At 35.6% G+C, this 13,524-nt stretch overlaps 1 protein-coding gene across 1 annotated transcript in view; it reads right to left on the reverse strand.

The window, feature by feature from the left end:
- THSD7B (thrombospondin type 1 domain containing 7B) overlaps positions 1 to 13,524 on the reverse strand; it is a 1,126,956-nt gene that overhangs the window by 71,091 nt on the left and 1,042,341 nt on the right. Inside the window, exon 19 of the mRNA XM_043994926.1 lies at positions 3,097 to 3,238. Within this exon, the coding sequence (XP_043850861.1) occupies positions 3,097 to 3,238 (142 nt within the window). The remainder of the gene's footprint in view (positions 1 to 3,096; positions 3,239 to 13,524) is intronic.

Raw genomic sequence — 13,524 nt, forward strand, 5'->3', positions numbered from 1 at the left:
ATCAGTGGGGGATGGCCCTCTCCCAATAAGGGAACTTTCCACAATCACTTCCTAGGACCACCATGGTCCTCTATAAAAGTATTTGCCTGACTCTTGTTAGAGGGACATAGGAATCTCAGAGAATCACTCCTCTGTGCCATGCCTTCTCCCCAAGTCCAAGGACTTCTCTCTTTGTTTCCTTTCCCTAGCATCTAGGGTTAGGGTTAGGGCTAGGGTTAGGGTTATTTTATTCTAATTGGATTTGTTTGCAAGAAGGTGTAATTCTTTAAAGAGGAATTCCTAAAACCCCTAACCCAAACCTCCCCTGATTTCCCCTATAACAGGAAAATATTGTTCAAAAAACTGTGAAGGGGATGTGGGAAAACTGGGACATTAATCCACTGTTGGTGGAGTTATGAACAGATCCAGCCATTGTGGAAAGCATTTTGGAACCATGCTCAAAGGGCAATAGAATTGTGCATACCCTTTGATCCAGCAATACTACTGCTAGGTTTATATTCCAAAGACATCCCCCAAAAGAGAAAAGAAGACCTATTTACATAAACTTATTTATAGCAGCTCTTTTTGTGGTGACTGAGAATTGGAAATCAAGGGAATGTGCATCAATTGGGGAATGGCTAAACAGGCTGTGGTCTATGACTCTGATGGAATATTATTGTGCTAAAAGAAACAACCGGCAGAATAATTTCAGAAAGGTCTGGAAAAACTTGTATAAACAGATATATATTGAAGTGACTAGACTTAGGAGAACATTTTGCACAGTGACAGCAATATTGTTTAATGATGAAATGTGAATGACAACTATTCTCAGCAATCCGATGATCCAAGACAATCTCAAAGGACTAATGATGAAGCATACTATCCACCTCCAAAGAAACAACTGATATTGATTGAATACCGAGAGAAGCATGCTATTTTTCAATTCTTTCATTTTTTTCCTCTTAATGAAGTAGTTTTTTTGTTTGTTTTATTTTGTTTTTTGGATTTTGTTTTTTTGGGGGGGAGATTTCTTTGCAGGGAATGAGGGTTAAGTGACTTGTCCAGAGTCACACAGCTTACTCAAGTTTTCCTGTACAAAATAACTAATATGGTAATGTTTTCCATAAATGCACATGTATAGCCTATATCTGATTGATTACTGCCTGGGGAAGGGGGAGAGGGGGAGGGAAGGAGGAATAAAATTTTGAACTCAAAAGTTTAAATAAAAATATTTATTATTTAAAAAAAAAGTAGATAGTTCCAAAGGACTTGTGATGGAAAAGGCTCTCCAAATCCAGAAAAAAAAAAGAACTGTGGAATATGGATGCAGACTGAACCATACTATTTCTTTTGTTTTTGGTGCTGTTGTTTTTTTCTGTTGAGGTTTTTCCTTTTTGCTCTGATTCTTCTCTTATAACATGACTAATGCAGAAATATGTTTAATGTTATTGTACACATATAACCTATGCTAGATTACTTGCTGTCTTGGGGTGGAGGAGGAGGGAGGGGACGGAGGGAAAAAAATTTGAAACTAGAAACCTTATAAAAACAAATGTTGAAAACTATCTTTACATGTAACTGGAAAATAATAAAATACTTTCATAATTAAAAAAAATACTCTAAGAATTTATCGCTGGAAAGGAATTTAGGGACTAGAGTAATTTATTCTACAGATGAGATTCCTTTGGCCCAGAGAGATGAAAGAACATGCATTGAAATAAAGTCTTTGTCACCTATGGTTTTGGCCCTTCAGAAGTCAATGCAGAGTTTTTCTTTGTTGATGCAATCAATACTGCTATTTTGGTCATTATCAATGCAAACATCAGAAAAGGTTGGCCTTTTGCCATTTCCCCAAAAAGGGGCCATTTGGACACAGGGTTGCTAATGTAGCAATGGGGCATGCCCCAAGATGGCATGTTGCAGGATGGTTTTGGTAAATTTGCCTCTGCAGGGCTCTTTTCCCAGGAGCTTTTCAGGAAAGGTTGCCAATTTACTGCTTCAATCTGAGAAGATTCCCAATTCCTCTAAAAAGGCAATATTAAATGGCATCACTCTCATCTACAGTGAGAACTGTAGGCAAGGTCATATTATTTAAAATAATGAAGATTTTAAAAGAGCTAATGGTGTATTTTCTAAATACAATCCTATTCTACTTGCTTGTGTTGTTTCAGATTATCTTCACAGATTATCAATTTAAAACATCATTGAATCTTTTTATTGTAATCTCATATCAAATATCTCTGATTAAAAAATAAAGTTATTTATTATTGTTAATAAGTGAGACATAACTATGATTTCTAAAGTATGGAGAAATTTCAATGCGGACACTCCTTCTAGTTATGACTTAAGAGTCTTAAATAGTTGCCTAAGTCACTGAAACTTAAGTGCCCATGCTCACAGGGTTCTAATATACTGGAAGCAATACTTGAAGTGAGGGATTCCTGATGCCAAAGTTGCGCCCCAGTCCACTATAGCATTGTCATCACCACCATAACTGCCAACACCCTCATTATCCATATCATGGCATCATGGTGTCCAAATCAAGTGTGAAACCTAGAGTCAGCAGTAGTGGGTTCAAAACCCACCTCTGATAACTACCAAGTATATGACCAAGGGAAAGTCACTCAGATTCTATGAGCTTCAATTTTCTTATCTGTAAAACTGAAAGAATAGCTGTAGTATCTACTTCATGGGATTGTTGGAGTGAAAAATGAAAAATGTATGAAGTGCTTTTGAAAATTCCAAGGTATTACAGGAATGTTAGTTATTATTGACTATGAATTTTAACCAGCCAAGATGTGCCATGGGCTTTTAAGTTTATTTTCAAAAAAAATGAAAAGAGGTAAGGGTATCTTCAACTTCCCATTACCTTGCCTAGGCAGGTATACACATGTACATATATATATATATGTGTGTGTGTGTGTGTGTGTGTATGTATATATATGTGTATATATATGTATGTGTGTGTGTATATATATATATATATATATATATATATATATATATATATATATATATATATATATATATATATATATATATATATATATATATATATATGCAACTCATTATCAAATGTTTGCTAAATATAACCCAATTGTGAGTATAAGCACGTACCTGTTATATTGTAATGGTACTGGAAACAATTTTCATTAAGAATACAAGGTTGTACTTGTGAGTCTTCAGCACAGGTCCTCGAGCTAAGTGGAGGCCTTAGGAGATACCGACTTCTTCTTTGCATGGAGTGGGGATCACATGACTAAAAAATCAGATCACACAGTTTCATTAGAAACTATTTAGTCCATCAGATAAATTTCAAGTGAATATATGCACACAATTATGCATATTAACTCCAAGCAAGTAGCATTACAGATTTAAATTTGGAAGGGACTTAAGGCTCATCTAGTACAAAATCCTATACAATGTAGGCAGAATCAGAGAATGGAATACTGCATTTCTTTGACCAAATATCTAGTTAATTTAATTTGAAGGAAAAAAAAAAGTCCATTGAAAACAAACTTGCCAAACCAGTTCTTGGCAAAATTTCAAGCAAACAATTGAGTGCTCACTTAAATGTATCACCTGTCAACTGGTTATTATATTAAATAGGGTCTATGTTTCCTGTGTTGAATAAAAAACAGCTCAAATTTCCTATGTATTATTTAAAACCCAGAGAAGGTTCTCAATAATGGAGTGTTACACTTAAATGGTTGGAGTTCTAGGTATCTATTTTTCTTTAACATAATTAAAAGCTCATACATCACAATCATTTTATAGCGAGTCTTCTCTCTATATAATAGGGGGAGCTAAGGCACCAAGAGTTTAAGCAATGTTATCATACCAATAAATATTACTTAAGCACTTAAGTGCTTAGCACCAAGAACAATAGAGCATGGTTCATGAGAAATCCAAGAGCAAACCTCAATGAACAATATATCTTCTAGAATTTAAATACATTAGATGAAAAGAAAAGCATATTCAAAAGGCATCACACTTCCTCCATCTATAAGACAGTGTTTAGTCAGCAGTTTTGTTAAGAAGAGAGAGTATGGTCTCAACTCAAGGACAAGAGAAAACTTCTGTAATTGAAGGTGATCAGAAAAACAGTTCTAGCTATAGGTCTAGGAAGAAATACAGAAGGGTTTATTTTTCTTTAAAAAAAATTATTGGTAACTTATTTTTATATTACTTAGAGTTCCCAGTTTAACTTTCCTGTATTCCCCCTGCAACTATACCTTGTAATTAACTTTTTTAAAGGAAAAAAAGAAGAAACCTAAATCCAAGGAAACCCACCAACCCATTAAAAATTTCTGATGATATATGAAATGTTCCACACCCATGGAACTCCAATCTTTACATTCAGACAGGTTGAAAACCTGTCTTTAGAAGCCTTTTCAAGGCTCTTGAACTCATTAGATTTGGGGAGTTTTCTTCCTAATATAACATATTTAAGATAAACTGAAAGTAGAAACATTATTATATTTTGCTATTTAAATATTTTATTTTAACTATAAAGGTCATTATAATGCTCTATTTTTATTTTTAGAAATAAAGGATTCATAAAGTTATAAAAGTAAAACTGGATGAAATGTAAAAGTTAAATTCATGATGAAACAGGATTTGGAGTTAGAAGAAGGCTTACAAACAATATAATACAGCCTTGTAATTTAACAGAAGAGGAAAGTCAGGTTAAATAACTTTGCCAACATCATACAGATAGCAAGTTCCAGAGGTAGAATTTAAATCAGTATTGGCTGACTGAAAACCCATTGCTTTTCCTGTTATTCCTTAACTGAATGAAATTATATCACAACACATTTAAAATCAGAGGAAGGAATTTTGAGAAAATCTGACAATCATCTAATGAAATTTTAAAATCTTGCTATAAGTCTTAATCTAGGTCTTCCTAGTAGGATGGAGGCCACCTGGATGCTTAGAGGCTATGTCAGTGAAGCACAAGTTCTCACAGATACTACAAAAATAAAGGGCTATATCTAATTTCTAAACACCAGCTAGGTGGCTCAGTGCATAGAGCAGTGGCCTGTTGTCAAAAGGACCTGAGTTCAAATATCACCTCAGACATTTACTAATTGTGTCACCCTGGGTAAGTCACTTAACCCCAATTGTCTTAAACATATAGAGACATCTCCAGTTGTCCTGATGTATATCTTACCACTGTACCCAGATGACTCTGAAGGAAAGAGTGAGGTTGGTGACTTTGCAATCCAATTCACTGCAAGTCATGACATCACCTAGATATCATGGTCTTCTTCAAAAATTAAGAACAAACAACAACAAGGACCAGGCACATGAAGCATACAAAATGACATTACCAAAAGATAAGCCACCTGGTGATGACTTTTCTCATAACAATTCATGAAAACAACCCTGCAAAGTATAGAAAAACTAGAATCTCAATCAATATTTACAAAAAAGAAATCACAGATGCATTTAAAGCCAGAAGAAATAATGTGATTTTTTCCCTAAATAAGGGAATAACTTTTTCATATATTATTTGTAACAATATACCAAGAAAAAAGCAATGGAAAAATAAAGGAAAAGAAATATAAAGCTACAGTATAGAAAATAATTACTTCACTAGGACCATATCAAACAGTATATAAATTCACAACACATTTGACCAAATCTATCTACTATCATATATTGGTTGATAAACATGTAATTTTTTGTATAATTGTGATTTAGACGGATAGCAATGCTTTTTATTTTTCTGTAAAAGTAAAATATGAAGACTTTCCAATTTTATTAATATTTCCTTTTATTTTAAAGTATTCAACATTTATTCACTTCAACAGTCCTCAATAACTCTCAGGTGAACACCAGAAACCACAAAACATCAAATGGTAATAACTGCTGAAGCATATTAAAGTAGCATTTGTTTATGTCATTCGGGGAGGTGGCAAAGAGAAGAAGGCACCACGTAAACTAGGTCTTAAGGGAGTTAAAATGAAGAGCAGACACTAGGCCACATGTCATTAATGTAAAGCCATGAAATGAACTCTTTAAAAAGCAGAATTGTCCATATAGAAAAGGAGGTACAAAGGCTCCCCAAAGAAAATAATTCCTTACACATTAGAATTGGACAAATGGAAGCTAATGACTCCATTAGACATCAAGAAACAATAAAGTAAAATCAAAAGGATGAAAAAAAATTTCAAAAAAATATGAAATATTTCATTGGAGAAACTGACCTGGAAAATAGATCCAGAAGTGATAATTTAAAAATTATTGGACTACCTGAAAGCCATTAAAAAAAAAAGCCTAGATATAATACTTCAAGAAATTATGGGGGGGGGGCAGCTAGGTGGCACAGTGGATAAAGCACCGGCCCTGGATTCAGGAGGACCTGAGTTCAAATCTGACTTCAGACACTTGACACTTACTAGATGTTTGACCCTGGGCAAGTCACAACCCTCATTGCCCTATAAAAATAAAATCAAGGAAAATTCCCCTAATATTGTAAAACCAGAAGGTAAAATAGAAACTGAAAGAATCCACTTCACCCCTTCTTAAAGAGATCCCCAAATGAAAACTCCCAGAAATAATATACCCAAATTCCAGAGCTCTGTGGTAAAAAACAGAAGTTTTAGTTTAATCATTTGAGAGTTGAGCGCATGCTATTAAAGCGGCTTTTGAAGGACCACCCTTTTGAGGAGGAGACCGCAAAGAATGGCGGTGTGCCTGCTCCTGCCCAGAGAGCTGGCCAAGTACACCGTGTCCAAGCACACCATACTTCCGGGACACCAAAAAAAAAAAAACTGAGAGTGGAACGGAAGGCCCTCTCTCTCTGATGTTTCAGCTTAGCGGTGATGGCCTACGCTTTTGGTGGTTGGCTCTGGTTCTCAGCCTGGCAGGCAGTTTTGGGATTTGGTGAGTTTTATAATGGAATATAGACTAAGCTTAGATCTGTATTTCAACTTTCCTATTTCCCTAATCGGTATCACCTTTCTGTTGTCTAATTAATTCCCAAACAATAAAAGCTAATCCCTCACTGATTAAAGCTCAGAGGCTTCTTTTTCTTAGTGGTCTGGGAGATATATAAGGGAAAAGTTAAAGGGGGAGTTTAATGCTCTTATATCCAATTTTAACTCTCACAGCTCCCAGGTCAAGGAGAAAATATTGCAAGCAGTCAGAAAGAAACAATTCAAGAGCTCTTTTTTTTTTTTTTAACCAAAAAGTACCTGACATTTCAAGTGTTTTTATAATAACCTAACTGGCTCTCTGCCCCTAAAACCTTCCAGTTCCCACAGCTGGGATTACTTTACCCTCACTAGTAAGCTATGGAGGGGAAGGGGATATAAAGGAGGGGATAGTCAGAAGCAAAACACTTTTGAGGAGGGACAGGGTGAAAGGAGAGAGAAAATTGAATAAATGGGGACAGTGGAGGGAAATACAGTTAGTTTTAGTAACTGTGAAAAGAAATGAAGCAAGTCTCTGAATACAAGTCATTCCCCAATTAATAAATGATCAAAAGATATGACAGTTTTCAGATGAAGTAATCAAAGCTATCTATAGCCATATGGAAAAAAAATATAATTTAACTTACCATTGATAGGAGAGATGCAAATCAAAACAATACTGGTGTACTACCTCATACCTATTAGATTGGCAAATAGGACAGCAGAGAAAAATGACAAATATTGGAGGAGATGAAGGGAAAATGAGATATTAGTGCATTGTTGAAGTTGTGAGCTAATTCAACTTTTCCATAGAGCAATTTGGAACTATGGCCAAAGGGCTATAAAACCATCTATATTCTTTGATCTAGCAATACCACTTCTACCACTGCATCCAAAAAGAGATATAAAACAAAAAGGAAAAGGATATCTACGTATAAAATTATTCATAGTAACTCTTTTTCTTGTGGCAAAGATTTGGAAACTGAGGGGATGCCATCAACTGGGGAATGGCTGGACAAATTGTAGTATGTAATTAAGATGGAATACTATTGTGCTATAAGAAATGAGGAGAATGCTCTCAGAAAAACCTGGAAAGACTTACGTGAATTGATGCAAAGTGAAATGTATCATGGACAAAGTAAGAGCAGTATTATAAGATGATCAGCTATGAATGACAGCTATTCTCAGCAATACAATAATCCAAGAGAACTCTGAAGGACTTATAATGAAAAATGTTATCCATCCCCAGAGAAAGAACTGATTGTGTATGAATACAGATTGAAACATACTTTTTTTTTACTTTATTTTTCTTGGGGTTTGTTTGTTTTTTTTTTATGTTTTGTTTTGCAACATGGCTAACATGTATAACCTATATCAAAAGGCTTGCCTTCTCTATGGGTGAAGAGGAGGGAGAAAGGGAGACAATTAGAGCTCAGTTTTAGATATGTGTTAAAATTTATTTTTACATGTAATTGGGGAAAGTAAAATACTAAATTGTTGTTGTTTGTCCTTCCTTCATAACTTGTAATGAATTGGATTTAAATGAGGGCTGTGCAAGGTCACCAACCTCACTCACCTCTCCAGAGCCTTCTGCATTTAGTGGCAAGATATACATCAGAATGACTGGATATGGCCTCACATGTTTAAGGCAATTAGGGTTAAGTGACTTGTGCAGGGGTCACACAGCTACTAAGTGTCTGAGGTGAGATTTGAACTCAGGTCCTCCCAACTTCAGGGCCAGTGTTCTATCCACTGTACTATCTATCTGCCCCCAAAGTACTAAATAAGAAAAAAATAAAATTCTTCCTAAATGTAAAAAAAAAAAAAAAAAAGTCCTGTGCAGACAAGAGTATGGCCTCTGATTCTTAGAATCCATGGCTGAAAGACTTCTTTCTTCTTCTTCTTCTCCTTCTCCTCCTTCTCCTTCTCCTTCTCCTTCTCCTTCTCCTTCTCCTTCTCCTTCTCCTTCTCCTTCTCCTTCTCCTTCTCCTTCTCCTTCTCCTTCTCCTTCTCCTTCTCCTCCTCCTCCTTCTTTTCCCTCTTCTTCCTCCTTCTTTCTTCTATCTTCTGCTTCCTTTTTCTTCCTTCTTCTTCCTTCTTCTTTTTTGAAGGGTAATGGGGGTTAAATGACTTGCCCAGGGTCACACAGCTAGTAAGTGTCAAGTATCTGAGGTCGGATTTGAATTCAGGTCCTCCTGAATCCAGGGCTGGTGCTTTATCCACTGCACCACCTAGCTGCCCATGAAAGACTTCTTAATCCCCTTCCGAACCCTGAGATTTTTTTTTTCTTAGTGTCCTCTACCTTCTGGAAATATATGTTCACTTTTTTTTAGGTCTCTCACTCTCAGTTTAGAATGTAAGCACATTGAGGGTAAGGAATATTTTATTTCTGTAATCCCACAGCCTACCACAATGCCCTACACATTATAGCAACTTAATAAATATTACTAAGTGGAAGTAGAAGGTAGGGGCTTAACTCCAGTATCTGGAAATACAGGGCAAGGTGAGGGGGAGAGCAGCAACTAACATGACTGGATATTACATATTGAAACAGGGATTGGATAACCACTTGTTAGTTATGTCACAGGGCAAATTTCTTTGGGGGTATAGCTTGGACTGAAGGGGAGTTGAAATCACTTCAAACTCTAAAATTCTGTGATGAAACTATGGATTGATGGGAAGGACCTTGGAGACCAACCCCTCTATCTTGTCTTTACATTTTCTCTGCCTGAGGCTAAATAGTTCCCAGGGCCTGGGGCAGGGTATAGCCTGCAGGTGGGGGTTAAGTGGTCCCAGCTGTGGGAACTGGAAGACTTCAGGGGCAGAGAGCCAGTCAGGTCATTATAAGAACACTTGAAATCTCAGGTACTCTCTGGTAAAAAGAGCACAATTAACTTGAGACTTGAGTAATGACACTTAATAGGATGATTAAAGCCTAAACATTTTTCTCTAATGGTTAAAAGAAAAAAAGAAAAACTGCTACAAATGTATGCGGCCAAAAGGCTACATGCCTCTCAAAATCATCCCCACCCCCACAAAACAACTAAACAATTTATATAATTATAATTTATATAATTCATATAGATTGATACACATATGCATATGTAAATGTCTCTATCTCTATCTCTATCTTTTTATCTATACTACTTGCAATCTAGGAAGCAAAACTAGTCAATTGAAGGAAAGTTTATTATTTTATAATCCTTGCATCAAATGGCACTTATACAATTTTTAAAAATACTTTTTGTGGGAACCTCATTACCTCTCCATTCTCTACTGATTAATTTCATAGTTCTCAAAATGAAAGGATAGCATTATTATTTTAAAAAACACTGTATGAAATAGAAGAGTTACAGAATTAGAAGACACCTTAGAGATTGTCTAATCTGACAAGAGTCCAGCATTTTAATTAAGCTGAGCAACCAGGACTTTGGCCAAGGGTAACAACAAGGTGAGGAGGGAATAGATTAGTATGGGAGAGGTAGGAGAATTTAGTTTCCTGGTAGTTTGTTTCCAATATAAGGAGTGGGTGGGAATAAATTTTATTAGCCATAGGGACTGCCAACAGAAAGAAGGAGGGCACTTCAAGGCCCTGAACACCCTGGAGACAGGGGCCTGGGCTGTTTTAAGCAAGGGGAAATGCTACCACATCTCTCTTAGGGAGAAGGACAACACAGTTGCCAAGTAGACTGGGGGTAAGTAGGAGGTTAAGACTCAGTCCTCAGATCCTGGCTCCCCTCCTCCAACAAAGTGGCACTCTATGGTCCTGGGTACTCTGGAGATAGGGACAAAACTTCTCAAGGGTAGGAGTTATGTTTCTTTACACCTTGTAAAAGACAGCAGAGTGGATAGCATAGCTACCAAGCAACCCCAGGACAAGCAATGGACTGAGAAGCTGTCTTCTGCACCATGATATTCTCCTCTTCTTAACTAACTCCTTTCTTTAGACATAGGCCAAATTTCCTTGAAAAATATGGCTCCCTCTCTTCTCTTAACATCAATCTCTTGGTTTTCTTTTTACCTTGGAAATGACACCTTTTTGCCAGTTGCAATTAACTTCTATCTTTTATTCCCTAAATTCATGTGGTACCCAACACTCTATCCTCAGCCATTTTTCCCTACTATTCTCTTTTTTGGAAATTTTCATCATTTCATGCAAGTCTCTCCATGTTTTTCTAAAATCATCAAGTCTGAATTCTCATCTTGCTCTACACCTATGATACTCTGATCACTCTGATTATGGGAAATATGAACACAGAAGTAATAGGTGGAGAAGTGTAACTACTTCTAAACTGAACTAATGCTAATAATTATTTATTTCCATGGGCTTGGGAGGAAAAGTGAAATGTAAGATAGGACTTATAAGGTCTAAGCTATTGAAAATTCTGAGAGGGTAAATAAGACTTTAGTTATGTCTTTCTGGTTCAAACTGGTAAAAAATCTTTTATTTGAAACTGCTGCCTGATCTCTGTGTATGATCTCTGAAAAAAAATATATGTGAATATATACATACATACATACATATATTCATCTTGCGAATAAATATACTCCTTTTAAAAAAGTGCTAGAGGATACAGAAGGGAAAGTGTTATGGGCACCATTTCTAGAGTACCTACTGATAGCAGCAGTGACAAGAAGACAGGATGCAGTAAAAAAACAATAAAAGCTACCAAACAATAAATAATACTTTACATTTAAGTCATGGATGTGTTACTCAATTTAGAAGTTAAAAATCACTGAGTTTCTAAATTCAGCAATGGAAACTCTCCAAGCCAACTGAAAAAATTGATTCCTGGGAAAACTGAGACCTGCAACAGCTTCCAAGTCTTATACCATTTTATCTTCCTACCTATGTTGTGAACTCCTTGGTGGAAGGAATATTCCATCCTCTTTGAATCCCTACAAAGTTGCATTAAGGTTTGGTAAATTGCTGTCACTGAAATGGATTGATTATAAAGGATTTTCAGTAACTTTGCTAATGATGATGATGTCAATAATGCTAGATTTCACTGGTCTCTGCAAATGAAGAATTATTTACTGTATGGTACAGTTCAACATATTCTAGGCTAGGAAATAGGAAGCTTGAGTTCAAGTTTCAACCCTGATATTTACTAGTTACCACTCTTTGGGCAAATTACTTAACATCTCCTGGCCTCAGATTTCTTGTCCTTAAATAAGGGGTGGAGATAAATGTCTTCTAATGTCTCATACCTAAAAGAATCTATAATTCTGGAACAAACACACAGCAACCATTTTATTTAAAAAAACTTTCAGGGTACTTTGGAAACAGGTTTATATACATGTATACTAATTGTGTGACATGATGTTCCATTAATCAGTCATCACTTTTTAAATATAATTTTACATCTTAATCATATTGAACTGTCCATGAATAGTAAAAGAATGGCCACTAAAACCAGACAATTACTCTTAATTATCTGAAAACTAATCCCATGCTAAATGCTTACCAATCGTTTATTACTTTTCCTGCAATTAATTTGATTGTTTATCCTCACAGGGAAGAATAATAACTTAAATGATTTGCCAATAAAAGTCAAAGGAAGTATCTTGGTAGATGCTGCTAATTAGTGTTCTACTACATTACTTTCCAAAAAATCAATTAACACTCTGAACCAAGTAGACATGTATAAGGGCTCTAACCTTTGCTATTGTTTACAATATCAAATAAGGGGGCAAAAAAAAAACAACATATAAAGAAAGGGGATTTTCATTGAGATAAATTAAATACACACATACATATATAGATAGATATAGATATCTATATCTATCCTGATGTGCCTAATACTGAGAAAATAAGATATTAAGTGTTAAAGTATAGTAATACACTGTTATTGAAAACCTATGCAAAGACTCATTTTCTTGATCGTGGGAATGGGTGGAAGTGGTACCATGGATTGCTAAAATCTACAACCATTTTTAAAACCATCATTTAGCTTTTTATTTCAACCATCATTGCCTCACAGGCATTTGTCCAATGATTGTTAACAAAAAACAGATTGATTTGAATTTTCCCTATTTCCTTCTGCTAACATTTTATTGAAAATGCCACTGAGAGAGGGATAATGTCAAAGTTGATTCAATAGGAAAAGATGGAGAAGGAAGAGAAAAAAAACACAATTGGGATATTTTTCTCATTTAATGGGGCTAATTTCAAGAGTTAAAAAAAGTAACCCATCTTTCCTGTCCATTCTTCAGCTTTTAGTAGCAAAGGATCTCTTGATGAAGTATAAAGTAAACAAACCACTCAAATCCAAATCATGGGCCAGTCAAGATATCACTCACCTGATGTTATTGGCCCTCTCTGAGAATGAAGGATAAACAAGAACAACAAAACATATAAGCAAAACCAACACAGAACTCATGTATATTCTAGGGGAATTTAGTACAGGAGTTGAATCCACTGGCCAGATCTTAGATGAAAGCTGAGGTTAGACAGTTAAAAGCTTCAAATAATTCTATGGGATGGCTTGCATTCCAAATGAGAGGTATGTTTCTTTAGATCTATTAAAGTTTCTGTTTTATCACTATCTTTCTGTAGGCCAAAGCTACTTGAACTATGGGTTCTGACCCCATATAACATTGCATAACTGAATATGGGGATCGT

This window comes from Dromiciops gliroides, chromosome 3 (genome assembly GCF_019393635.1).
Source record: "Dromiciops gliroides isolate mDroGli1 chromosome 3, mDroGli1.pri, whole genome shotgun sequence".
Classification (NCBI taxonomy): domain Eukaryota; kingdom Metazoa; phylum Chordata; class Mammalia; order Microbiotheria; family Microbiotheriidae; genus Dromiciops; species Dromiciops gliroides.